This window comes from Schistocerca gregaria, chromosome 1 (genome assembly GCF_023897955.1).
Source record: "Schistocerca gregaria isolate iqSchGreg1 chromosome 1, iqSchGreg1.2, whole genome shotgun sequence".
Taxonomy (NCBI): domain Eukaryota; kingdom Metazoa; phylum Arthropoda; class Insecta; order Orthoptera; family Acrididae; genus Schistocerca; species Schistocerca gregaria.
The window spans coordinates 1203351759-1203377754 of record NC_064920.1 but is presented as its reverse complement, the minus strand read 5'-3'; the positions used below and the strand labels follow the sequence as shown (position 1 = coordinate 1203377754).

The following is a 25996-nucleotide window of genomic DNA, read 5'->3' as shown; positions in this document are numbered from 1 at the left end:
AAAGTTAGTACAGTGCTGTGATTCAATTGAGGCGGCAAAGAATTAGAATTAAAAAATATATAAATATAAACCAGTTAATTGAATAAAAATAATGATTAATCTTTTCGCTAAATATTATTCAAATGTGTACAGCTTATGTAGCCCAATCACCGAAGACCAAAAAAGGTTGAACAGGAGAAAAAATTCATGTAGTCGCAAACTTTTGTTGAGTGGTAGGGAAGAGGACCATAAAAACATACTGAAAGTCCCCACCGGTCGGATATGAGCGTAGGAATGGGGATGTGTGTGAAGGCCACACTTTTGTAGGTTTTTTTAATATCTCTAAAACCGCGGATGCTAGCGAAAATGTTTCCCAGTACAAAATTAAACTACATCAAATTTCCTATAGGAAAGGGCGGACTCATTTTTCCACTACCATGAATAATTTCCGCTTCGCAGGGGATGGAGAAATCGGAATTATTATAGTTATAACGGTATAAAATTAATTTTTCTTGTTAAATGAAGTGGATTAAGAACAAATTTGAAGTGCAGGACAGCCGTATTAAGAAATATATTATGTTCTGTTGCTAAAGGACCGAGGGCGGGAAGTGGGAGATAGAAGCTAAAGGGAAGGTAGGTCGCTGAGTTGTCGTCACGCGCCTACCTCTTTCATAGGTCTGGAAACTGAAGGGTGACCAGCTGATTCCCTGCTCTCTCTACCACCACTATCTGAAGCAACTACGTGGTGTATCACAAAGTTGTGCCAGTCCTCGGCAGGGCGCTTAGGAATCGCTACCCGGTAGTGTTCATTTTTCGCGAAGTCCGTTAACAAAATGGTTCAAATGGAATCGAACCCGGGAACCCGGGCGTGAGAAGCGAGAACGCTACCGCACGACCAGGAGATGCGGGCGTCCGTTAACACTACACGAAGTAGTAGCTGATAACACTAACACAAGAAATGGAAACGAACGGACTCTACGTAAGACTTTGCACACTCTTCTACACTGCTACAGGAAAATTCTTGTACGGCAGCCTTAGCGCTCTTCTGGGAAAGACAACTTCCCCCAACATTAGCAATGCTCAGACTTAGCTTATAGACTAAACCTTCCCAGCATTGACCGTCCACGTCTGTGTGAACAGACAAAATAACGTGACCTAGCTTCTGTTAATACTGCGCAGTTATTGGCAATTTATTAAACGACTGTGTATTTCCAGTGGTTAAGTGAGCTCTTACGTGGGAAAGTATAGCAGCTAGATCCCTCAGATGTCCACTAAACTGAAGAGCCTGTCCTATGTGTAACATGCTGCCAATATTTTTTCGACAATGTCGATTTCATTGTCTCTACTACCACTCGATGCGATACTTTTAACAGCGTGAGGGGTATCAAATTCATCACCCCGGTGTAAGCTCTTCCTACATCTGAAGAATCCCAGAGCCTTAAATTATCTCCCTCTGCAACAACAGTAGGTCGCCTACGTGTTAAGGAATTTCAGTCAAGCGATGCATACAGCAGATCATTGTTCTAGACTTGAACATTCCAAAAGACATAGTGATGCCACCTTGTCAGACATACGCCGGCGAACGGTGGCCGAGCGGTTCTAGGCGCTTCAGTCCGGAACCGCGCTGCTGCCGCGGTCGCAGATTCGAATCCTGCCTCGGGCATGGATGTGTGTGATGTCTTTAGGTTAGTTAGGTTTAAGTAGGTCTAAGTTCTAGGAAACTGACGACCTCAGATGCCCATAGTGCTCGGAGCCATTTGAACCATTTTGTCAGACATACTGTGGATGTTTGGTAAGTGCCTCCACTTAGTGCACCCCACTGTAAGGGTGTCAGCAATTCCTGAATAGATAAGATTTGTGCATTCTGATTGTGACGCAATTAATGGCGAGAGAAGTGCACTAGCTTTCTGGTCATTCCTTAATTCACCGCCAAGCGAGTACAACACAATTACAGTGCTTTACAATACGATAGGTCCACATGTAATAGTCCTATCTCTTTCCTGCCAACACTACATACGTCACACTTACAGATTAAACACCTCTCAGCCATTGTTTATAGGGACGTGTTTTACATCAAAGCTGACTTATCAACTGCAAATGTGTACTCAACTGAAAATAACTCTTATTATCTCGAATAAATACGAGCTCTGTCAAGAGAAGAAACCAGGAAATGCTGGGGAGGCACAATCTGTCTGTAAACTAAAAACCGGGGTGCGCTTGTGGTCCAGGAAGTTGCCTTTCCCGGAAAAAACGCTAAAGCATAGCAGCGCTACAGGATGACTAAGAACCTGTTTCCCCTGTGCATTGTAGAACAGCATGCACAGTTTTACGTAGTCTTCCCATATGCATTTCTTGCGTTAGTGTTATTAGTAGCTTATATAGCTATAGCGGTATTCCTCGTAGTGTTAACCGATTTTATGAAAACTAAACAGCCACGAGCATGCGTGCGCACTGGGTCGCCAGTGATTCATAAGGCGCACTGCGGAAGATCGGTGTAACTTTGTGAAAAACGCTGCAGTTGCCTCTTCTCACGTAGAGGAGTAGATAAAGTGGGCAATCAGCTTCTCACTCATCATGATGATGAATTGAAACACTGATTTGCCGACTGGTGTTGGTGTTGGGGATCAGATGAAAATGTGTGCCCCGATCGGGACTCGGACCCTGGATGCCTGCTTACATGGCAGACACTCTATCCATCTGAGCCACCGACGACACATATGAAGAGCGCGGCTGAGGGGACTTATCCCTTGCACGCTTCCCGTGATACCCACATTCTCAACTATCCACAATCATTCCCAACTGTCCACAATCTACATACACTCCTGGAAATTGAAATAAGAACACCGTGAATTCATTGTCCCAGGAAGGGGAAACTTTATTGACACATTCCTGGGGTCAGATACATCACATGATCACACTGACAGAACCACAGGAACATAGACACAGGCAACAGAGCATGCACAATGTCGGCACTAGTACAGTGTATATCCACCTTTCGCAGCAATGCAGGCTGCTATTCTCCCATGGAGACGATCGTAGAGATGCTGGATGTAGTCCTGTGGAACGGCTTGCCATGCCATTTCCACCTGGCGCCTCAGTTGGACCAGCGTTCGTGCTGGACGTGCAGACCGCGTGAGACGACGCTTCATCCAGTCCCAAACATGCTCAATGGGGGACACATCCGGAGATCTTGCTGGCCAGGGTAGTTGACTTACACCTTGTAGAGCACGTTGGGTGGCACGGGATACATGCGGACGTGCATTGTCCTGTTGGAACAGCTAGTTCCCTTGCCGGTCTAGGAATGGTAGAACGATGGGTTCGATGACGGTTTGGATGTACCGTGCACTATTCAGTGTCCCCTCGACGATCACCAGAGGTGTACGGCCAGTGTAGGAGATCGCTCCCCACACCATGACGCCGGGTGTTGGCCCAGTGTACCTCGGTCGTATGCAGTCCTGATTGTGGCGCTCACCTGCACGGCGCCAAACACGCATACGACCATCATTGGCACCAAGGCAGAAGCGACTCTCATCGCTGAAGACGACACATCTCCATTCGTCCCTCCATTCACGCCTGTCGCGACACCACTGGAGGCGGGCTGCACGATGTTGGGGCGTGAGCGGAAGACGGCCTAACGGTGTGCGGGACCGTAGCCCAGCTTCATGGAGACGGTTGCGAATGGTCCTCGCCGATACCCCAGGAGCAACAGTGTCCCTAATTTGCTGGGAAGTGGCGGTGCGGTCCCCTACGGCACTGCGTAGGATCCTATGGTCTTGTCGTGCATCGCTGCTGTCCGGTCCCAGGTCGACGGGCACGTGCACCTTCCGCCGACCACTGGCGACATCATCGGTGTGCTGTGGAGACCTCACGCCCCACGTGTTGAGCAATTCGGTGGTACGTCCACCCGGCCTCCCGCATGCCCACTATACGCCCTCGCTCAAAGTCCGTCAACTGCACATACGGTTCACGTCCACGCTGTTGCGGCATGCTACCAGTGTTAAAGACTGCGATGGAGCTCCGTATGCCACGGCAAACTGGCTGACACTGACAGCGGCGGTGCACAAATGCTGCGCAGCTAGCGCCATTCGACGGCCAACACCGCGGTTCCTGGTGTGTCCGCTGTGCCGTGAGTGTGATCATTGCTTGTACAGCCCTCTCGCAGTGTCCGGAGCAAGTATGGTGGGTCTGACACACCGGTGTCAATGTGTTCTTTTTCCCATTTCCAGGAGTGTACATAATTTACCTAATAGATATCTGCCCAACCACTCATTACGTGGAGACCTTGTGTTCGAGTCCCGGTCGGGGCACACATTTTCAGCTGTCCCCTTCGAGGTATATCAACAACACCTGTCGGCAGCTGAGGGTTTCAATTAATCATCATTTGTTGTAAAGAAGCTGCACGGTGATCAATGGTATGTGTTCTTTCGAGTACAGTTACTATATATATTCTCACTCATCAGTTTGCAGACCTATGAAGGAGTGAAGGAGGGAAGTTCATGGTGACAATCCGGCTACTTACAATCCCTCGCTTTTCTGCCCCCCTCTCCACTCCCCAACCCTCCGCCCTGTTACACCCCCTCCAGAACATAATTTGTCCCTTAACATGGCTCTACTACATTGAGTCTCGTTACACGCATTTAATATGTGTTCTTAATCCATTTCATTTAACAGTAAAGAGTAATTTAATACCATCAAAACACCGTTGCTAATAATCTGCAAATTTTCTATGCTTAAAATACTAGCCGCAGTGAAACAATGAGTCGGACCTTTCCTGTATGAAGTTTGACACAATTTCAATTTTTTAGTGGGAAACATTTTCACCAGTATCCGCAGTTTTCGAGTTTGAAAAAACAGCCTAAAAAGTGGCCTTTAAACGCACCCCCATCCTCACGATCACACCCCACCTGTGAAGTCTTTTAGTTGTTGTTCATGGCCCTCTCCTATACCACTGTACAAAAATTTGTGCCTACACGAATTTCTTCCCTTAATTTTCTTTCGTTGTCTGGACTACTGAGGGAACTCGAACCCGTATCCCTCGTTAAATAACTTAACCGATAGGCTATAGCGCCATTAAAAATGAGTGTTTTCGAAGCTTTGTATGATCACGACAAATTGTTTTTTGCTGGTTACTCGCGAAACACGGCCCACCAAGGTCAATGACTGTTGGCTGTGATACTTGAGACCCTAACGTACTCCACCAGGTCGTTGGCGCCAAAATGTCGATTCCATCCTATGGGACCTCCATTCAAGAAGAATATAAAACTATCAACTTCGTCAGTGGTAATATGTGAAATAAAAATATTAACTGAACTACAGAATAAAGACAAAAGAACCCTAGGGTCTTGTGGCTTGCGTAACACTTAAGAAAAGCTAGGATAGCCACCCACTCCAATGAAGACATTCTCCCTGATTTTTTTGGTAGCATGTCGGCCATTTCACAAAATCTTAAGACTCATAATATTCGTCTCATTGTTTGCTAAAATAGAGAACAGATCCAGTGTAAACTAACCAGTAAGTATATTCATTTAATACGTGTTGTCATGTAGTCCTCAAATCTGCTCAAATGGTTCAAATGGCTCGGAGCACTATGGGACTTAACATCTAAGGTCATCAGTCCCCTAGAACTTAGAACTAACCTAAGGACATCACACACATCCATGCCCAAGGCAGGATTCTAATCTGCTACCGTAGCGGTAGCGCGGCTCAAATTTGTACATGACATTGGAAGGTGTGGGAGGGGGGAGGGGGAGGGTCCTCCTACCGGAGCAAGAACCCACGTGTTACCAAGTGCCCTTCAGAATACTCTCCTACAAGACTCAGTTAGGGCGACCTAAGCGTGCCACTATGCTGAGAAATCCACACAAATAACACCATCGATACCCAAGTTGACCTTGATGGATACACATAGGGACATGATATGCAGCAAGCCGCGCGCAGTGGCCGCGTGGTTAGAGGCGCCATGTCACGAATTGCGCGGCCCCTCCCGCCGGAGGTCTGAGTGCTTTTTCGGGCATGGGTGTGTGTGTTGTTCTTAATATAAGTTAGTTTAAGTTACTTTAAGTAGTGTGTACGTCTAGGGACCGATGAACTCAGCTGTTTGATCCCTTAGGAATTCACACATTTGAATATGCAGTAACACAAGAGACAACTCGTGAGCCTCTGTATCCCCTGTCCGATGACAAAAGGCGGTTTTACAAGAACACACTGCTACAGATGCGTCTGCTACTCACCAGAGGATGCAACCAAGTCTAGGTCTGTCGAACATGCATCTCCCGACGTCAACAAAGGAACCATCTGAAATGAAGCGTCTGAATGGGAAATACTCGTAATTTCATGTGGTATCCCACAAGGTTCTATCCTAGGGCCACAGCTTTTTCTTGTTTGTATTACCACTCTGATATGAAGAGGTTGTCTCTCGAGAAGTTCACACTGGAACATTGTGAAGCCTGATGATTGCAAAAATAAATATTAATGACGCTGCAGCACCAAGACTACCAAAATCAGAAGTTTGTTTTGCTTGTAGACGATAGAAACATTGTATTACATGGCAAATCTAATGTTACTAGAGAAAGATACGTTAATGAAATTATCACGTCCGTGAACAATTTACTTGGGACCAATTCAGGTAACTTGGGCAAAGTTGTATACTTGCAGTTGAGACCCAGGAAGTGCTTGCCATGTAACATATACGTAAAATGTGAGGACATGCAATACACAAAATTGACCACTTCTTGAAATTAAAACATCATCTGTTCAGTTAGGAAGAGCAGCAACAGAACTGTTACCATGAATGATTTTTTGTTTGGAATGCGAATGTCTTCAGACATACGTGACATAAAATAAGCTGTAATGATTTTCTTACTTTCATTCGATATTGTCGCACGATATCAGATTTTGGGGTAAATACACGTCAAACTACACCAACGCTTCCGAATTCGAAAGGGTGCATTACGAATTATTTGTGGTGCGAGCTCAATAAAATCGTGCAGAAGTTTGTTCAAACAACTTCATATGCTACCTGTTACTTCTTAGTATATTTATTTCTTAATCAAACACATATTTCTTTCAAGTGAACACTCAGTTCACGGAATTAAATCCACGAATGAAATCCAATCTTTATAAAGTCACCTACTTTGATGCAGAAAGGTGTCTGTTATTCAGGGATAACCATTTTCAGTAGCTTAAAGATAGCACAGAGAATTAATTTGTGGCCAACTCCTCCTACATCAGTGATTAATTTCTTAACAGAACCGATTGATGTACTTACCCTTGCCCATAACCTGTTACAAGATCGTTGTGCAATATCAGACTTTGGTGAAGCTTTAGTGCAGTAATGCAATGCCTTGCAAGCTCTCTTTCTTTGCGATCTGTTGATACATAAACCTTGGTAATATATATGTTATGGATGTATATGCGTACTGCAGCAACTCGAGGTGGCGTGGACTCGTGATACTGAGCCACGCTGCCTAGATTGCCGTCCATGATTGTGAAAATGTTGCCGGCGCAGGGTTCTGCTCACGAACTAACCTCTCTCTTGTGTCCCGTAAATATGCGGTGGCATTCACGCCGGGCAATCGGGGTGGCGAAATCATTCGTTGGAACTGTCCAGAATGTTCTTCAGTCGCGAACAACTGCGGCGCGCTGCCATGGTGCACTGCCATCAATAAAAATTCCACTGTTGCTTGGGAACATGAAATCAATGAATGGCTGCATAAGGTCTCCAAGTAGTCGAACACAACCATTTCATCAATGATCGGTTCTGTTGGACCAGAGGTCACAGTCCATTCCTTGTAAAAACAGACCCCACCGTTATAGAGTCACCACCAATTGCCCAGTGCCTTGTCGACAAGTTGGAGCTACGCCGTCGTGGAGCCTGCGCGACACGAACCCTACCACCAGCTCTTACTGAGATCGAGACCAACCTGACCAGCCTACGATTTTCCAGTCGTTCAGGGTCAAATTGATAAGGTGAGGAGCCCAGGAAACGCGCTGACGCAGTGTCGTGCTGTTAGCTAAGACACTTGCGTCGGTCGTCTGTTGCACGGCCAATTAACGCCCAGTTTCACCGCACTGTCGTAACGGATACGTTCGTCGTATGCCCCACATTGATTTCTGCGGTTATTTAAGACAGTATTGCTTTTCAGCTTTACGCAAACGCTGTTGTTCATGGACCTTACGTGGGGGCCGGCGGCCACTGAGTTTTTCATGCCGGCCTCTTTCCGCTGTGGATCACGGAATACTGAATTCCGTAACGATTTTCGAAATGTAATGTTCGATGCGACTAGTTCTACCATTTCGCGTTCGAAGTCGAGTAATTACCGTCGTCTGCCCATAATCCCATCGGACAACGTTTCAGTGAATCACCTGAGTACAAATGACGGCTCCGCCAATGCACTGTCCTTTTACACCTTAAAAATCTTTTTTATTCCAGTCTCTGATCACAATATCAATTCTTTAGACGATGACCGGTTTCACCCCGTAATGACAATCCTCAGATCTTTTTTACACCATGTCCTAAAGTGATAAGGTCATAATGGCATCGTCAAAAACATATAAATAGAATCAGCACAGCATCGTCACATGGATTTAAAATAAGGTGTAGAATATGCCTCATCGTCCATATAGTGATTATTGCAACTGGCTACTCACTTTTACACCTTGTGTACTCGATACTACCATTACTTGTATATATGCAAATCATTATCCGATGACTTTCGTCACCTCATTGGATTTTGTTGTGCATTTTCGAGTTTTCCTGTCAGTCTCTGACGTAGATGTACTGGAAGAAGAGTGACTTTAGGGTAGACTGTCTCAGAAGCAGCGCTGCTTTTGGATGGTCCTACCGACCCCTTGCGTAATTTTACGGCTGCCAGGTTGCTAGTGCAGTGCTCGTTTCCGAGCGGCGCTTGCGTGGCGACGTATCCGGCCTTTCGACTTGTCTGTCCTCTGACGCATTACGGGACCCTGAACCCACGTCCCCTGTGACCGATGTCTGCTTGCGTTGTTGGCTCAAACACCCAGACTCGGCACACTGCTCTGGCAGGCATAACGGAAGAAAGAATGGAACTTCACTGTCACACCTGCTCGCTTCATACCTGCTGTGTTCTAAATGTACGGGAGGATGTACCCTACAGAATAATCTGTACTCTGAGAGCCGACATATGATGTGCGGCGGGGCAAAGGGGAGTGGCTTGTAAAGTAGCAGTGTCACCTCTACTGCCCCTATTCTATTCGCAGTTGGTACGCAAGAGCCGGCACGTGCCCCTGTGTATAGGTCCTTGCCTGACTGTAGGAAAATGGTTTTAACGAAAGATGAGTGTTACATGTTAGAAGAGGGAACGTACTTCCCGACTCGTTTTGGGACGCATCCTATCGTAAAATTCTGAGGAAGGCTGTCTATGATGCACATATAAACTTTGTGGAGCTTCTCGCAGTGCAGTTTTTGTGGCATTTAAGACGACTAAACAAACACGTGACGAATCGAGCAGAGCCGCGCGGGATTTGTCGAGCGGTTTAGGGCGCAGCAGTCATGGACTGTGTGGCTGGTCCCGGCGGAGGTTCGAGTCCTCCCTCGGGCATGGGTGTGTGTGTCCTTAGGATAATTTAGGTTAAGTAGTGTATAAGCTTAGGGACTGATGACCTTAGCAGTTAAGTCCAATAAGATATCACACACATTTAAACTTTTTTTTAATCAAGCAGTTTTTCTTGTTTTTTTTCTGTTCTTCCCTCCACCCAGTCTGGTAATGGTCCCAGGCCAACAAACAGTACTTAGGAACCAGTAGAACGAGGATTCACTGTCCGAACTCTGAAAGCCTACCACTACTTTAGATTTAATCCGTCAGTTCATAAGACACCAGTTTTCAAGCTCTGAAACATTCCTGTTTATGTGAAACCTGACCCATAAATGGACAGACTATCCCTTGGGGACATCAACGTCCTCGTAGCGCAACGGAATTAATTAGAGCTTGGTGGTGGTGTTAACATACGCTAAACCAAGACAAAACTGAAATAATTATCCTTAAAACAGATCTCTTGTGACTACTACTATCCGCTTATGTGAATTACCTCCTACTGCTCAATTCGTGCAGCACAAAATAATGTATGTAGACTCTGTATTCTGCAACACCTAATCAACTGGAAAGATGTGAGCCAGTAAGATACCTAAATACTGAAGTCTCCATCGCTGGAACAACATACGTTGAAGTTCTACTGCAACACTAACGTATCTGGACAGTTGAAAATTTCGCCAATTCTTCTCAAGTCATGACGAGTAAGCCGAAAGAAATAAGCTTCCATAGCAAGACAGTACTAAACCAGCTCTTCTTCTTCCAGATCTTTACCCAAAATTGTAGTTCTGCCTATTTTGTTTTTGCTATTTCCTCCAGTGAACCGTACTTCATGATCGAGAACTTCGTTAAGTCCTTTTTTCCCAACCCATCTTCTTTTTCTGAAATACATCGATAACTTTAGTAATTTTAGGATCCCACTTCCTTGATGAGCGTTCCCTATTATTCTATTCGAATCTGCAATAGAATTCGGAGACAATAAGTTTTTCTAGTAATACAGGCTGACTTTACATGTGAAAAAGTAAAGTGTCGGTTGAAGCAGCTTCAGGGATCCAGTTTCCGCAGCTACAGTCTACGTTTTGTTAGTCATATAAATTTTTAGCCGAACATCTGAACGAAACTGTTTAGTCACGAACACTGACTTTAAACCGTACTATACAAGACAACACTCATGCTGAAAGGCCTACCTGCCAGTATGTAGGAGAAGTAACGAAAAATGTAACACAATTTAGAAACTTACTGACAGTTGGAAATTGAAGCGGTTGGCTTGTGCACCCCGCTACAAGGTGTTATCAGCATCAGCTACTACTTGCAGTTGGTTGCATCTGATTTCTGGAGAATGCAGAGTGAGGAGGGCAGGGAGTCTAGTTTAGGGCACTTTCCACTGCTTGTTGTTAACTTATATTACAAAGTAAATTCAAGATAAAAAAAAGCGACCCTCCTCCGTAAGCAAAGTAGGTTTTTGATTTTCCTGCTTCCTACTCGTCGGATCTTCCGTTCAAGTGACGGTCATTGTTAATGGTCATACCTCTAGTTGTTGCTGGTTGCTTGAAATTGCTGTGAGCGTCTTTTAGCCGTTATACCAGATACTCGTATCTTATAGGACAGGCTGTCCGCCCCGATAGCTGAGTGGTGCCGGCACAGTAGCTCAGCGTGTTCGGTCGGAGAGCCTATTGGCCCCTGTAATAAAAAAACTGAGTGGACGGAACGAACTTGAATGGATGTTATTGTGACATCCGCAACGACCAAACACAACGATCAACAACGAACAAAATGCTAAAGAAAAAGTGGTCAGTGTGACGGATTGCCGTCCTTCAGGCCCGGGTTCCATTTTCCATTCCCGGCTTGGTCTGGGATTTTCTCCGTTCAGGGTCTGGGTGTCTTCATCATCGTCTCATCCCCATCCGGCGCGCAGGCCGCCCAATGTTGCGTCGAATGTGATAAGACCTGCACCAAGGCGGCCCGACCTGCCCCCGTAAGGGGCCTTCCGACCAAAGACGCCAAACGCCCATTTCCATTTCCGTAGTATTATTGACAAGAGGCCGCTTTTATCTCGGGCATACGGCACAAACCATACCCGTGGGGTAGAATTAGAGCTAAAAATAAAGCACCATTCTGTAGAGGGCGTTCGGTGTATTACACGACCTGTACAACCACATAAGAGTTGTTTAGAAAGCAGTTTACAAGTGGACAACGCACAAATGGCTGGCGTGCCGTCTGGTGTCTGCCGCAGGTGACTTCCTGCGCACGCAGCGGCGGCCGCCGAGCCGGGAGGCCCAGCTTCGATCGCTGGACGAGGCGGACTCTGGCGTGGGCATGCCCTGCGGCGCGCGGCCCTCCGGCTACCATGACGCGGACGTCGACGGCGATGCGGACGTGGCGCGGGACGACGACGTGGACGACGACGACGACCACGACCCCATGGAGGCGCTGCTGGCCCAGATCGAGGACACGAGGCTGCTCTCCAGGTGAGCTAGCCGGCTCCCCTTTGTGCAACCAGGAACACGCTCGCCCTAGCCGGCGACTCCCTGTGTACGAAAAGCAACACCCGCCCTTTGGCCTCCTGTGCATAAGCGTTCTATTGACATATCTGTGTCAATGCAAATAGGTTGGACAAACATTTCTGATCTTAATCTCATCCATGTTAACGATACATTTAGAAATAACGATTTTATTAATCAAGTACTCTACCGGTTAGGTTTTAGCAGGCGTAACACAAAACGCTTCAGGAATTTATTCACCGTTTTCGAGTGCTGAGTACGGTACGGCGTATATGTTGTTCTGTATCTCTTTCCCCAAACAACAAAGTATTGAACCTCTTTCATCAGACGTTGTTTACCCTAAACCTAGTTATGAATTCAAGTAAGCAAACACTTCCTCTTTCGTGCCAAAACCTCGTCATCTCACCGTAAGACTTACAGCAAATGTCTCAGTTATTTTTTTGGACGCTTTCCAATCTCTTCTTCGCATGCAGTTTTTACCCTCTACAACTCCCTGAGTTCCGTTGAAGTAATTCCTATCATCGTGCTTTCCACATGTACTTTCTGATTCTGCGGAGCACCTCCTCGTTTCTTACCACTCCTATTAATTCTCAACCTCCTTTTATACCTTCACATCTCAAACGCTTAGGTTCTCTTCTCTTCTGGTTTTTCCACCGTCCCTCATTCACTCACATACAAAGATGTGCTCCAAACGTACATTCTCAGACAGTTCTTCCTCAAATTATACAAGATTTTTGATATCAGTACACTTGCTTTGGCCAGAAATTCTCTCTGTGCCTGTGCTTGTCTACTTCTTATGTCAGTTTGCTATTTTGTGCTATTTGGCTCTGAGCATTATGGGACTTAACAGCTGAGGTCATCAGTCCCCTAGAACTTAGAACTACTTAAATCTAACTAACCTAAGGACATCACACGCACCCATGCCCGAGGCAGGATTCGAACCTGTGACTGTAGCGGTCGCGCGGTTCCAGACTGAAGCGCCTAGAACCGCACGGCCACTCCGGCCAGCAGTGGCAGATAACTGATTTTTATTGAGAAAAGGAAAACTACCAGAACACAATACCACGACCTCCTCTACTTTATAGCGCCCGTTTTTAGACGTCGGACGGCAATCTTCCGTTTCCTATTTTCCAGATACGAAGTGTATTACTGAGTCACTTCCGTAGCTGAGCTTCCAGCAAGTCTGCATTGTGAGATTCGCCACACGAAAACTCTCTCACTGCAACGAAGTTTTTCCTTAGTGACAGAACTGGAACGTGATGCACTCACGCGAGTGGTGCCAGGTGGGAAAATACCGAAACGAGCAGTATCAGCACGAGTGTCTGGAAACCTGGTGGCAGGTGGTAGAGCGCAGTGACGGCGCCGTGCACCCCCCCCCCCCACCCTCTCCCCCTCCGTACTACACCCAGATGACGCCATTGCCGGAGGTTCGACACGGCAGCCGGTAGACATCGCACAGCCCTCAGGTTCATGTACCAGTGTTTAGCTTTTCCGCTAAATCCGTAATGCTTTAGTTACTGCGAGTGTATGTCATGCAACACACAATCAAATTCTGTTGTTAATTCAAACAAGATTTCTTGTGTCCTCAATTTGCCATTTGACACTGCAAGTGCACAAAACAAAATGAAGTGATCGAAAGTCACTCCAGGTCGTACACCGGAGGACATATAGAGAAAAGTATAACGATTTCAAATCAAATGAAACCAAATGGTTCCAGAGACCCTTTCAAGTCTCAAATATCTTTGATGTATATATGCAGACTAAAGCGATGAATGAAAATTTCGACCAACGCCGGGTTTCGAACCCGGGACTCTGTTCACGAGGCATGTGCGCTAACCACTACACCACCCTGGCACAGTGACTTTGCACAACTGCACGGACTACCCTAGCAAGCGTCCCTCCTCAATCCAAACTCCCATTCACGCCTCACCCCTTCTGATATTCCCCCTTAACACCTAAGTGGCAAACCGTTCTGGCCGAGCGGCTCTAGGCGCTTCAGTCCGGAACCGCGCGACCGCTACGGTCGCAGGTCCGAATCCTGCCTCCGGCATGGATGTGTGTGATGTCGTTGCATAACACTACAACTGGATTTACGTAGCTTGTGCTATCAAATACCAGGTTTGATTTATTCTGTACTATGCCCCAACAGAACAAAGTAGCCCTGTCACACTACTGTCCGCTACTGCTATACTATAACCTCAAAGCTGGAGGCAGTTTGATTAGTGAAACTATTTTTACTCGAGCAATTGTAGTATAAAGAAGCAGAGGAATTTTGTTATGTTGACCGTGTTGCACCTAACGGAGGTGGCTTATCGGAAGTAAAAGTCAAAATCACGTAAATATTTAAACAGTAACAAACAACATTTTACCTTTCTACACAGTTCAAAGAATAAAGAAAACCGTCGCCAACCTAATTAGGCAAGAGAATGAGTAACATTCTTATGTAAGAATTGAAAATAAGTAACTTCAATGGACAAAACAGCCTATACTTTTGTCACTCGAGAGTGCAGTGAACTCTGACACCTGCATATGTTCACGGTAAGGTTGGATCTGACAGTGCAGAACAAACTATTTGCATAAATACAACAGATAACTATACACGCTATTACTTTCAGGGATTATTCAAACTGAATGGTCTTTATAACACTACTATTAATATTCACTGTAAAATTATAAATTGGACATAGGTTCAGTATTACTTTTCAAACATTTTCCTATCTGACAAAAAAATTGTGAATGTAGTTCACTGCAAAATTATGAACTGGTCATAGGTTAAGTGTCTCTCAGCTAAATACTTTTCTATGTAGAATGAAAGTTAGATGTATTTCACCAACAAACAATTTCTCACTGAATTTTTAATAAAAAAGTTGCTGTTTTCATACATAGCGGTCTTTCTATTAATTATTATCTATCACAAGTGTAAAGGATAAAATGTGGATCTTATTATACTGTTAATATGCACTTTCAATACACAAGAGGAACCCAATATTGTACAGAATTTAATGGAATAGCAAGAGTAATTAAATTTTTCTATAATTAAGTTACTTTGTACATTTGAACTACTTTCAATGGAGGGGGGGGGGGGGGGCTTAGTCTTGACCACTGTAGCAGAGCAAACTAAACACACTTTCAATGCACTAGAGAAACAAGTACTTAGCAAGCATGTACTTAGCAAGCATGAACATATAACTCAGAAACGGTTGCAGTTGTGAACTTTTACTGCACTGAAACATATATTTAAGATATTTGTAAGATCCTTTCAACAAACAATATTAATTTTAGCACACTCTAATGCCATATTAATTTTAATATGCCTTCAATAAAGAACACTCGGTAAACACTTTAGCGTGGGAGGGACCCTAAGGTACAAGAGTTCAGTCAAACTTTACCTTATATTTGGGTACACTAACACATCCAATGAGCTGATGCTTCACTGTACATTACTATAGTGTCCCATTACAGTGATTGCGCAATGTGGTGGCGATTGCATGTTGGTAGGTGGATTTGCAGGTAGAATTACTGGACTCTGACATTTCTTGGTGGCGATGATAGATATCAATTCCATAATAGTTCCAGCTCTTTATCCATCCATCCGAGGCATTGGAAAGCGGCAGGAAAAGCCTCTCTCGGAACCAGCACAGTACACAACTTTTACATGGGCAGTGCACAGTTTGGTAGCTCGTCCCCGACTGACTCTTTGTTAAACCTTTTCTACCTAGGCCAACCACAATTTGCGCGTGCTACACAATTCCGTTCCCGTGGGGAACGACAACACCTTTTACATACAAAATAACTAAGAACCCTAAGTGAAGGTCAGCAGTTTGCGTAACAGCAAACAAACATTTTAAATAGAAAAGAACATTTGCGTATATTGGTAGTTCTACACAAAATTACTTAATTAAAATTATTTAATTTTAAAGACAACCAAAGAGATTTTATGAGGAAGAAAAAGAGATTATATGAGGGAGACAAAAGATCATTTGCTCATATTGTGCATATTACAGAAATTACACTTCATTACAGTATCAAATTAATCATACGCTAATTACAGAAGTTCAACGATGGGATGTTGAACGAAACATAGAGTATGTAGTGTGTAAGCTATGGTGTTAAACTTGGTTTAAGTAGTTCTAAGGTCTAGGGGACTGATGACCTCAGATGTTACGTCCTATAGTACTCAGAACCATTTGAACACCTTGGCAGAAATTTACATTCGTCGCTTGCCTGCAAGTATACATAAGCTTCTTCTTCATCATCATCATCATCTTCTTCTTCTGCCTTTGTCTGCATCTAAGTGGGGTTGGCATTGTCACTACGGAATTTGGCATGGTTAATTTAAGGGGTGTGACCGGATGCCCTTCACTATTCCATATCCCAGGACGAAATATGTGTACGACAGCTGTCTGCATGTGTTACCCATGTGCAGAATGCGAATTTTTTCAAAGTGTTTGCAAATCGTGTAACTGAGGTGACATTTGGGAATGAGCCCGGTATTCACCTAGACTGGATGTGGGAAGCCATCTAAATCCTGCATCCAGGCTGGACGACACACCTTTCCTCGTCGTTAATCAGCCCGGCGGATTCGAACCGAGGACGGCACACTACCCGAAGTCCGGAAGCGGCGTGTTTAATGCACTCGGCTATCCAGGCATGTCAAACACATGATAATACTGAGGAACACACGTGACATTTCATCCAAGGAGCGGCAGGTGCTGGATACTGGCTGCAGTTAGCGGAACACATGTGCGGCTTTGGCGGGCCCCAGCGGACCAGCAGGTGCTGCGGCCCCTTGCTGTCTGCTCACCCGAGACTGCGAGGAGACCTGTGACGGGTGTTGAGTTCCTGGAGCCGTCGGCCGGCCGCAAAACGCGCGCTCTGGTCGCCCACTTGCTGCTCGTTTGGCAGCCATTGTGTTGGACCGGCCAGCCGGAGGCAGCGGCGGTTCCCCCGGCCGCCGTCGCTAACTGCTCCAGGAGGGCTGACAGGGGCCGCCACGCCAGCGAGAGACTGGTTCCAGGCCGATGGCCATTGTTGCACAGTAGGCGCGTCACCTTGGAGCGTTGCCTCGGTGCGTGCTCCAGTTTCACTTAGCAGGCAGGCTGGTGGAATGCCTGAAACACCCGACGTGTATAAGGGAGTATTGTTGTTTAAAGCCAAGAACGGTGACTCTGATGTTTGGGGAATGGGTGAAATAGTTTGTACAGCTGCGTACTGACAGTTCTTGAGGGAAATATGGTCTATACTCGAATCCTACATAGTTGAGCAGGTAGTGATTATACTTTTAATGTGTGTGTTGTTGAATGAACTGTGAGTGTATTTATATTTTATTTCTATTTTTAATTTGATTTTGGTTTCACTGCAAATATATGCGAAGACACGGATCATTGTTACATTTTACTGACACAAATCGAAATTTCGCGTCGTTATCCTGTAAATTGGTAAGCGTGCTACGAACAGCGTGCAGAATGGTTTGTAGGTGGCAGCATAGTGCAAATGCACACATACCGTCGCAGTATCAGGATAAATATGGCCGCCCCACTTGCGACTTGCACCAGGGATGAACAGCGTTCTGTTATTCGGTTTTTGCGTAGTGAAGGTGTGAAACCTATTGAAATTCATCGACGAATGAAGGTTCAGCACGGTGATCCATGTTTGTCACAGCAGCAAGTCTACGAATGGAGTACGAAGTTCGCAAATGGTGTGACTTCAGAGGAAGGTGCTCTTCGTCTAGGTCAGCACTACGATTTGTGACTCCACAGAACATTGCAGCAGTTGAAGACGTAGTGAAGGAAAACCGCCGAGTGACACTGAATGACATCGCAGCATGTTTACATATTAGTTATGGGTCAAATCAAATGGTTCAAATGGCTCTGAGCACTATGGGACTTAACAATGGACGTCATCAGTACCCTACAACTTAGAACTAATTAAACCTAACTAACGTAAGGACATCACACACAGGATTCTAACCTGCGACCGTAGCAGTCGCGCGGTTCCGGACTGTAGTGCCTACAACCGTTCGGCCACCGCGGCCGGCAGAATGGGTCAGCACACCACATTGTGCATGATGTGCTCCAGTTTCACAAAGTGTCTCCAAGATGTGTGCCACGGTAACTGACTCCTGAAATGAGAGAACGACGTGTAGATGCTTGTGAAGAAATTGTTCGGTGCTTTAAACGAGAAGGTGATGGCTTCCTTGCAAGAATCGTTACTGGGGACTAAACCTGGGCTCACTTCCAGCAACCAGAAACGAAGAGAGCGAGCAAGGAATGGCGACATTCCTCATCACCAAACCCAAAGAAGTTTCGAACAGACGTATCAGCAGGGAAGGTTGTGCTGACTTTCTTTTTGGACGAAAAAGGAGTCATTTTGGAGCATTACATGCCTAGAGGGACCACTGTGACCAGTGCATCGTACACAGATCTCCTGAAAAATCATCTGCGGCCTGCAATCATATCAAGGCGACGTGGATTGGTGTCAGCAGGTGTCCTTTTGTAACATGACAATGCAAGACCCCACACTGCCCGTACAACAGTTGCAACAATCACAGCCCTGCATTTTGAGTGTCTTCCTCATCCACCCTACTCATCAGACCTTGCCCCAAGTGATTTCCTTATGTTTGGACCACTCGAAGACGCAATAGGAGGAAAGAAGTTCCGTTCACCGCGCCACGCGGTGTATGAGTGGTTGCGCGGACTGCCAAACGTATTTTTTTCTGAAGGAATTTATGCACGTTGTAAGCGCTGGAGGACTTGCATTGAGCGTGGGGGAGATTATGTTGAAAAGTGATACAGCTTTGTGCCACTTCTGCACAATAAATAATATTTAAAAAAATATTTAAAGTTTTCATTTGACTCACCCTCGTAATTATTGAAGTTACTTAGACAGTTAATCATTATAGGTTACTTAGACAGTTAATCATTATAGGTTATATACACACAAAAAAGTATTTCACTATTTTCAGTACGTAAGGACCTACGTGTGCTTTAATTACGTCTTAGTGCAGGCCAAATCTGTGTCGTGTTGCACGAAACATAAATCGCCTTAATAAATCGTAAAGTCCTTTGAAAATGTCAGTTTCCTATAGATCATGAATGAAATAAATAATGTCGCCGATCTCCAGCTTCGCCTGTGGAAAGAACGGGATAATAATTACAATATATACAAGAAATGTTCAGTTTGCTGCCGGCGCGGCGTCTGAAATTATTTTAAAGCAAACGGGATATATGGTGGAGGTTACAGTTAAAATTAACAAGAGCAATACTTTAGACATGTATTGGAGCTCACTGCTCAAATAATAAAATACATACTCACCTTATTATGCAGATTGCGCGCAGTGGCGTCCTATTCGAACAAGACAAAGCAAGAGAGAGTTGGGCGCTTTTTGTTTCACGCCGATACCAAAAGGAACAATGATGATAATAATAATACTTATGTTGCAGATAATAGTTTTTCTTTATAATCACATTATTCCTTGAGTTTCACTTGAGAGTCTTTTACTTATGACAAATATAATTGCTTAATATCGTGCAAAAATATTTAAGAAATTATAGTTCTCGTAATCTGGGCCATGGGACATCATAAGCAGTGACACATAGCGGGCAGGAATGTGAACACGTCGGTCTGCTACTAAAAGTGGTAGTGGGACATTGTACTTTCTATTTCGAGCATGAGCCGGAATAATAGGAACATCAATAAGGATACTTCTTCGCGCTAAATTATGACAGCCTTTATTTTTATTTGCAGACGATCAAATTTATAATGTCATCATGTGACCAGATGCGGAACACGAGGTGTAGTTATCGAACAGAAAAATCAAGCTACAATCTTACAAAATGAAAATATCAATTCTTGGGAATTACATTAGAGGCATCAGCGGCACCTGTCGGTATGCATATTCAGAAAAGAGCTGCAGCAGGCATAAAAGCCGCATAAAATATCTTGAACATGACCAATCTGCGAAAAGCCCAGCGATAACATCATAGCCGGCCGCGGTGGTCTAGCGGTTCAGGCGCTCAGTCCGGAACCGCGGGACTGCTACGGTCGCAGGTTCGAATCCTGCCTCGGGCATGGATGTGTGTGATGTCCTTAGGTTAGTTAGGTTTAAGTAGTTCTACGTTCTAGGGGACTGATGACCACAGATGTTAAGTCGCATAGTGCTCAGAGCCATTTGAACCATTTTTTTTATAACATGATAATAAGCGTCAGTGGTGTCGGTTATAACGTATGGATCAGAAGCATGTGGGAAAAACTCTAAGATCGGCGATAGGAAAAGAAGAGAAAAAGACAAGACAATGTTCATGGAAAGGATACTAGAAATGGGAGAAACCACGACATCCTGACTCATGAAAGAGGCTTATTTCATTGAAGTCATCACTTTACAACACTGGATACCTTCAACAGGACCATATCAGAAAATAATTAACATCATGGATCGGAAAATGATGGAGACAAACCAAGAGCTCCTCAACACATAAGCCATGCTGGATAACAACTGAGCCAAAGAATATAGGAAGCAGAGGCATGTAACAACAATACTGGCAAAATACGGATTTCACCATAAAATATTTGCCAGAAAATAATTTCACGAATAGACAGAAGAGTGGAAAGGTGTCCTATGTGGGCAAGTATGTAAGAAATACCATATTACATGGTGTGACGAGAATTAAAACTAAGCCAAGACTAAAACTTATAAGGCTTGTATAAACTTGTATAGTAATGCTCAGTCTGAACGTATTTTTCTCGTTAGTAATAATGCGACACATTTTCCCCAACGACAGATGAATTGACGGAGACAGTGGTTCGTTTTTGCTGCTCAGGAGAGATTCCACCCCGTCGTCATTGTGGAAATGCCTGTCACGCACCAGCTTATTCATCCTAGGAAACCAGAAGAAGTCGCTGGGATCAGGAGACTAAGAGTGTTGAAGCAAAGTTTGATAGCCCAAAGGAGCATCATGTATGACAGTGCACAGAGCGGAAAGCGCTGGAGTGTTGTTGTGGGGCAAAAACACCCACTTGGACATCTTCCTGCAGTGCTTTGTCTTGGTTGACTTCAGTAACTTCGTCAGTAGATTTCGGCAGTGTGATCCTGTGACGGTTTGCCTCTTACGAGCAAAATTTGTTAGCACCACGCCGTGGGAGTCACAAAACAGAGGAGCACCTCGCTCGATGATGGTTGGGTCATCGCCTTTCTGGGCTGCTTGGTTTGCTCCTTGTCTTCGAGTCACAGAGAAACAGCCAGGACTTGTCCACGGTGATTAGGTGGCTACAGAATTAATCTGGTTGCAGGTCGTGACTGCTAATTGGATAGCACAGTCGATAGAGCACTTTCCCACAAAAGCAAACGTCCCAGGTTCGAGCCCCAGTCCGGCATACAGTTTTAACCTGAAGCGGGGTCGGCCTTTGGCTGTGGAGCGGTGCGGTACGTCCCGGCCGCTCCGTGTCGCGTTTCCGGGTGTGTTGTTGTTTACCGCGCCGGCGCGCTAGTGTTACGTATTGCCGTCACGTTCCTGACACACGATGGCTCTTTCGTATCGGAAAGCCACGATCAAGCTGCAGTTCGACACTACGTACTCTAGACCCAAGGCCCACGAAGTAGAGCGTTTTTTACGCGATGTGGTACATGTTGATCCTTTCGAGCTGATCGGTATCCACTTATCTATTGTCTCCAGCGTTGTATATCTTAAGTTCACTGACGACGAAGCATGTGACAAACTTCTCAGACGCTCGACGGCAGGTTATCGGTTCTGCCACTCAGACGGAAACGTGGGTGTGGTGACGCTTGAACGTGCTGGATTGGGAATCCAAAATGTGCGCGTGTTTGAGCTCCCTTTTGAAGTTCCAGCGGATTTGGTCACCCTTGCTCTTCGACCCTATGGAACAGTTCTCGGCCACACGGCCGAAAAATGGAAGACCTTCGACACCTACCCTGTCCTTAACGGGGTGCGACAAGTCCGTATTGACCTGCATCGCCATATTCCTTCGTATCTCACGATCGCTGGTTGCAGGGCAATAATTATTTACGACGGTCAGCCGAGAACCTGCTCCGGTTGTGGCCAGACGGGACACATGCGTACCGAATGCCTGCAACGCCGTCTCGCGCAGACACCCTCGACCGACCAGATTCGTCCGTCGACACCGACCTCTCTGCCGATTACGTATGTTGCGGCGGCGAGACGGGAGACGTCAGCTGTATATGACGACCCCACTGTATTGGTGCGAGCTTTGGAGGACCCTGCAGTAGCTTCCACGGAGCCCCAAGCGTCTTTCAGTGCTGATGCTACTGATGTCCTTTCGTCGGACCCCGGCGCACCGTCACAACGGCTCGCCGACGGTGCGATGGAAGTTGAAGCACAGGATGCAGCGTCCTCCCCTTGCCCTACGTCGGAAACAGAGGCGCGGCAGCGTAAGCAGAAATCACCCAAGCGTCATAAGAAGGGGCGCAAGACAACCGACGACGTAGAACAGCCCGAGGCGACACCGCTGGATGACGAGGTGCCTCAACCGCTCCACCGCGACGACACAGGCGACCCTACCGTCTCACACGGTTCGACGTCTTCTCCCACTACCGCTGGGTCTGGACCACATGGGGATGCGGGAGATCACCGCAGCTCCGACACCGGGGATGCACCCTTGCCTCCGTCTGCCTCTCGAGATCCAGTGGTGTCAACGTCCCTGGGCGACTGGGCGCAGGAGATGGAGTTGCAGCATGCGTTTCAGAACCAAGACGATGCACCGATGCCGATGGCAGCGTCTACGCGGCCGGCGACAGACGCCTAGGACGGCATGAGCACCTCTCGTCGCTGCCTAGCACTTCGCAAGACCGGCGCTCCACGTCACGACTACTGCCCTCCTGTCATACCATGGTCACCTCCCGAGACTTGATGGACCAGGCATACCGCCTCGCCACGATCAACGTCAATGGCATTACATCTGATGTCAAGACCCGTATGCTGAAGGATACGTTACGCGCTGCGGATCTGGACGTTGTTTTCCTTCAAGAAGTCCGATCAGGACTCTGTCTCGATGCCTACGGATATGACGCCTACACTATGCCTGCAGATGTGGGCGGCGGAGGTACGGCGATTCTACTGCGGGAAGGGATAATGGCCACTGATGTCTCCTATTAACGTCGGCGCGGGGGGTCGCACTCACGATTGGTACAGTACGTCTGGTGAACTTATATGCTCCTTCAGGCACCGGCAAAAGGAGAGAACGGCGCACCTTTTTTGCCGAAGATATAGCCCCGCTCTTCCAGGGCAATACCGACCACTTGGTAGTAGGCGGCGATTTTAATTGTGTGCTCCGCCCATCCGACCAGGAGCCACACTATACCACCTGCCCGGCACTCCAGGCACTTGTACAGGACTTGGCCTTGTTGGACACCTGGATCATCCAACACGGCGACCGTCGAGCACACACCTACTTTACTAGTCACTCCGCGAGCCGTTTGGATCGAGTCTACGTCACCCGCGGCCTACGATCGGCCGTTGTCGACGCTGAGATGTGGCCGGCAGCGTTCACGGATCACCTCGCATATGTGTGTACTCTCACCCTTCCCCGCCAGCGCGTCCGCCGAAGTAGGGGTCCGTGGCGCCTCAATGTGGCCCTTCTTGATGAGATAAATTGCAGACGCGCAGTCGAGTCCACATGGAGCACTTGCCACCGGCGTTTACCCGCCTACCGTTCTGTACTTCAATGGTGGTTACGGTGTGCAAAACCCGCACTGTGCCGAACATTAGTCAGCTATGGACGCGACCGAGCGCGCTGGTATACTGCGACTACTGATTTTTACTATACTGCGCTCCGCGAACTGGCTGTACAACCGCCGTCGCCAGAGCGACAATCAGCAGTACAACGCGTCAAGGCACAATTGCTTCGTATCAACGCCGTACGTCTTGCGGGTGTGCGGGTGCGAGCGAGGACGACTGATGATGTTCGTGGTGAACGACCTTCCCTCCACCATATCATTCAAGAACGCCGAAGACGCAAGAGGCAGCTCATTACCGAGGTTGAGACGGAGGACGGGCGACGCGTTGACGCACAAATGGATATCGTCCGAGGGTTCACACAGTCATATAAACTTCTTTACGAGAGGGAGTCCCACATGAATGTAGGGGTCAGGGAACTCCTATCTGACCTACCAGTCTCTCGGAACCTACAAGATGATGCTACGCTCTTGTCGGCGGTGACTTTGGAAGAACTGCGAGAGGCTCTGTTGCGTGGCTCTCCCAACAAAACGCCTGGCCCTGACGGCCACCCTCTTGAATTTTACAAGCGGTTCTTTGATCTGATGGCCCCAATGTGGGTCAGGATGTACAGTGAACTCCTGGACGCCGATTTTCAGGTACCATCTGACTTTACTGAGGGTCTCTTGATCCCTGTGCCCAAACCCGGCGGAGGGCGTCGCCCTCTTGATTTTCGCCCGTTGACAATGCTAAACACTGACTATAAGCTGTTGACACGCATGCTCCGTGAGAGGCTCAAACCTACGGTAATGGCGGCCATTCACACTGATCAAACCTGCCTCGGGGGCGACACTAACGTGTTTACGACTTTAAGCACCTATAGAGACGTGGTGGCGCTCATGCAAACTTGCCGCCTCCAAGGCGCTCTTGTTGCGCTGGACTTCGACCATGCTTTCGACCGCATTAACCTTGGTTTCCTGCGTGCTGTTATGGAACACATCGGTGTCCCTCGTCTGACGACGTCTGTTGTGCTTCGATTGATCCATGGGGCTGTCACGAGGATTTTGATCAACGGCTGTCGGTCCGCCCCCGTCCGTGTCAACAGGTCCGTCCGGCAGGGTTGTCCTCTTTCTGCCATGCTCTTCGCCGTTGCCCTCGAACCAGCTCTTCACGGACTACGGCGACGCTTAGAAGGACTTACCCTCCGTTCCGTAACCTTTCGATGTGGTGCATACGCCGACGATGTGATGTTCTTAGCACGGTCTGGTGACGAAATACACACGGCGTTTTCCTGGCTCCACCAGTATGGGGCGGTGGCAGGCAGTGTGCTCAACCTTCGGAAATCACGCTACATGGAGGTAGGACGAGGAATGCCTGCAGGTCTGGCCGTACCTCTGACAAAGGTCCCGATGCTCAAGTGTTTAGGGATATCACTCCATCGACAAATACAACGCACGGCGGCCTTTACGTATCGTATGGTCTTACGACGACTCCGTTTAGAGGCTCGTCTCAATAAATTCAGATCATTGAACATTTTGCAACGCGCCCAATACGTTAATGTGTACATGGCTTCTTACCTTAACCATTACGCCCATGTACTGCCGATAACGGACACGATGGCTTCTAGGATACAGGCAGTGTTTAGACACGTGGTGAACGATGGTGCTGTTTTCAAGATCCGTTTTGTTACGCTTACTTTACCCTTCGACAAAGGCGGTGTTGGACTCACTCACGTCAAGCACAGAGCGCTGGCACTGTATCTCCGTTCCATGAGGCGACTCTGGCTTTCACCAACAGCCAGTCTCCCAGGACTACTGATTGAAGAAGTGGCCCCACGTACGCTGTACGCACCGGTACCAGTTGGACATTTATCGCCCTCGCTGTCACACATTAGAACGTTTTTCGTAGAGCATAGCTATGTGTTGCGGGTTATATCGGAGACACGGAATCCGACAGCGAAGACTTATTATAGTGCTCTCCAGCACTGGACTCCGGATAACGACATTGTACGGCGCCACCCTACGGTCGACTGGCCACGAGTATGGCGAGCCATCCACGCGCCGTTCCTGTCTACTTTCGTGCGGTCGACGTGGTATGTGGTCGTTAACGAGAAACTTCCAACCCGACAACGGCTGCATGCCATTCACCTAATTGACGACCCTGTGTGCCCCCGTTGCACGACGTTAGACACGGACGAACATAGACTGAACTGTGGCCCCGCGCGTGAGTGCTGGAAACTGATCCGCCAGATCCTGGCTTTCCT

At 46.9% G+C, this 25996-nt stretch overlaps 1 protein-coding gene across 1 annotated transcript in view; it reads left to right on the top strand.

Moving 5' to 3' along the window:
* Positions 1-25996, top strand: part of LOC126284778 (EF-hand calcium-binding domain-containing protein 4B-like) — a 625649-nt gene that overhangs the window by 538795 nt on the left and 60858 nt on the right. Inside the window, exon 4 of the mRNA XM_049983942.1 lies at positions 11779-12013. Within this exon, the coding sequence (XP_049839899.1) occupies positions 11779-12013 (235 nt within the window). The remainder of the gene's footprint in view (positions 1-11778; positions 12014-25996) is intronic.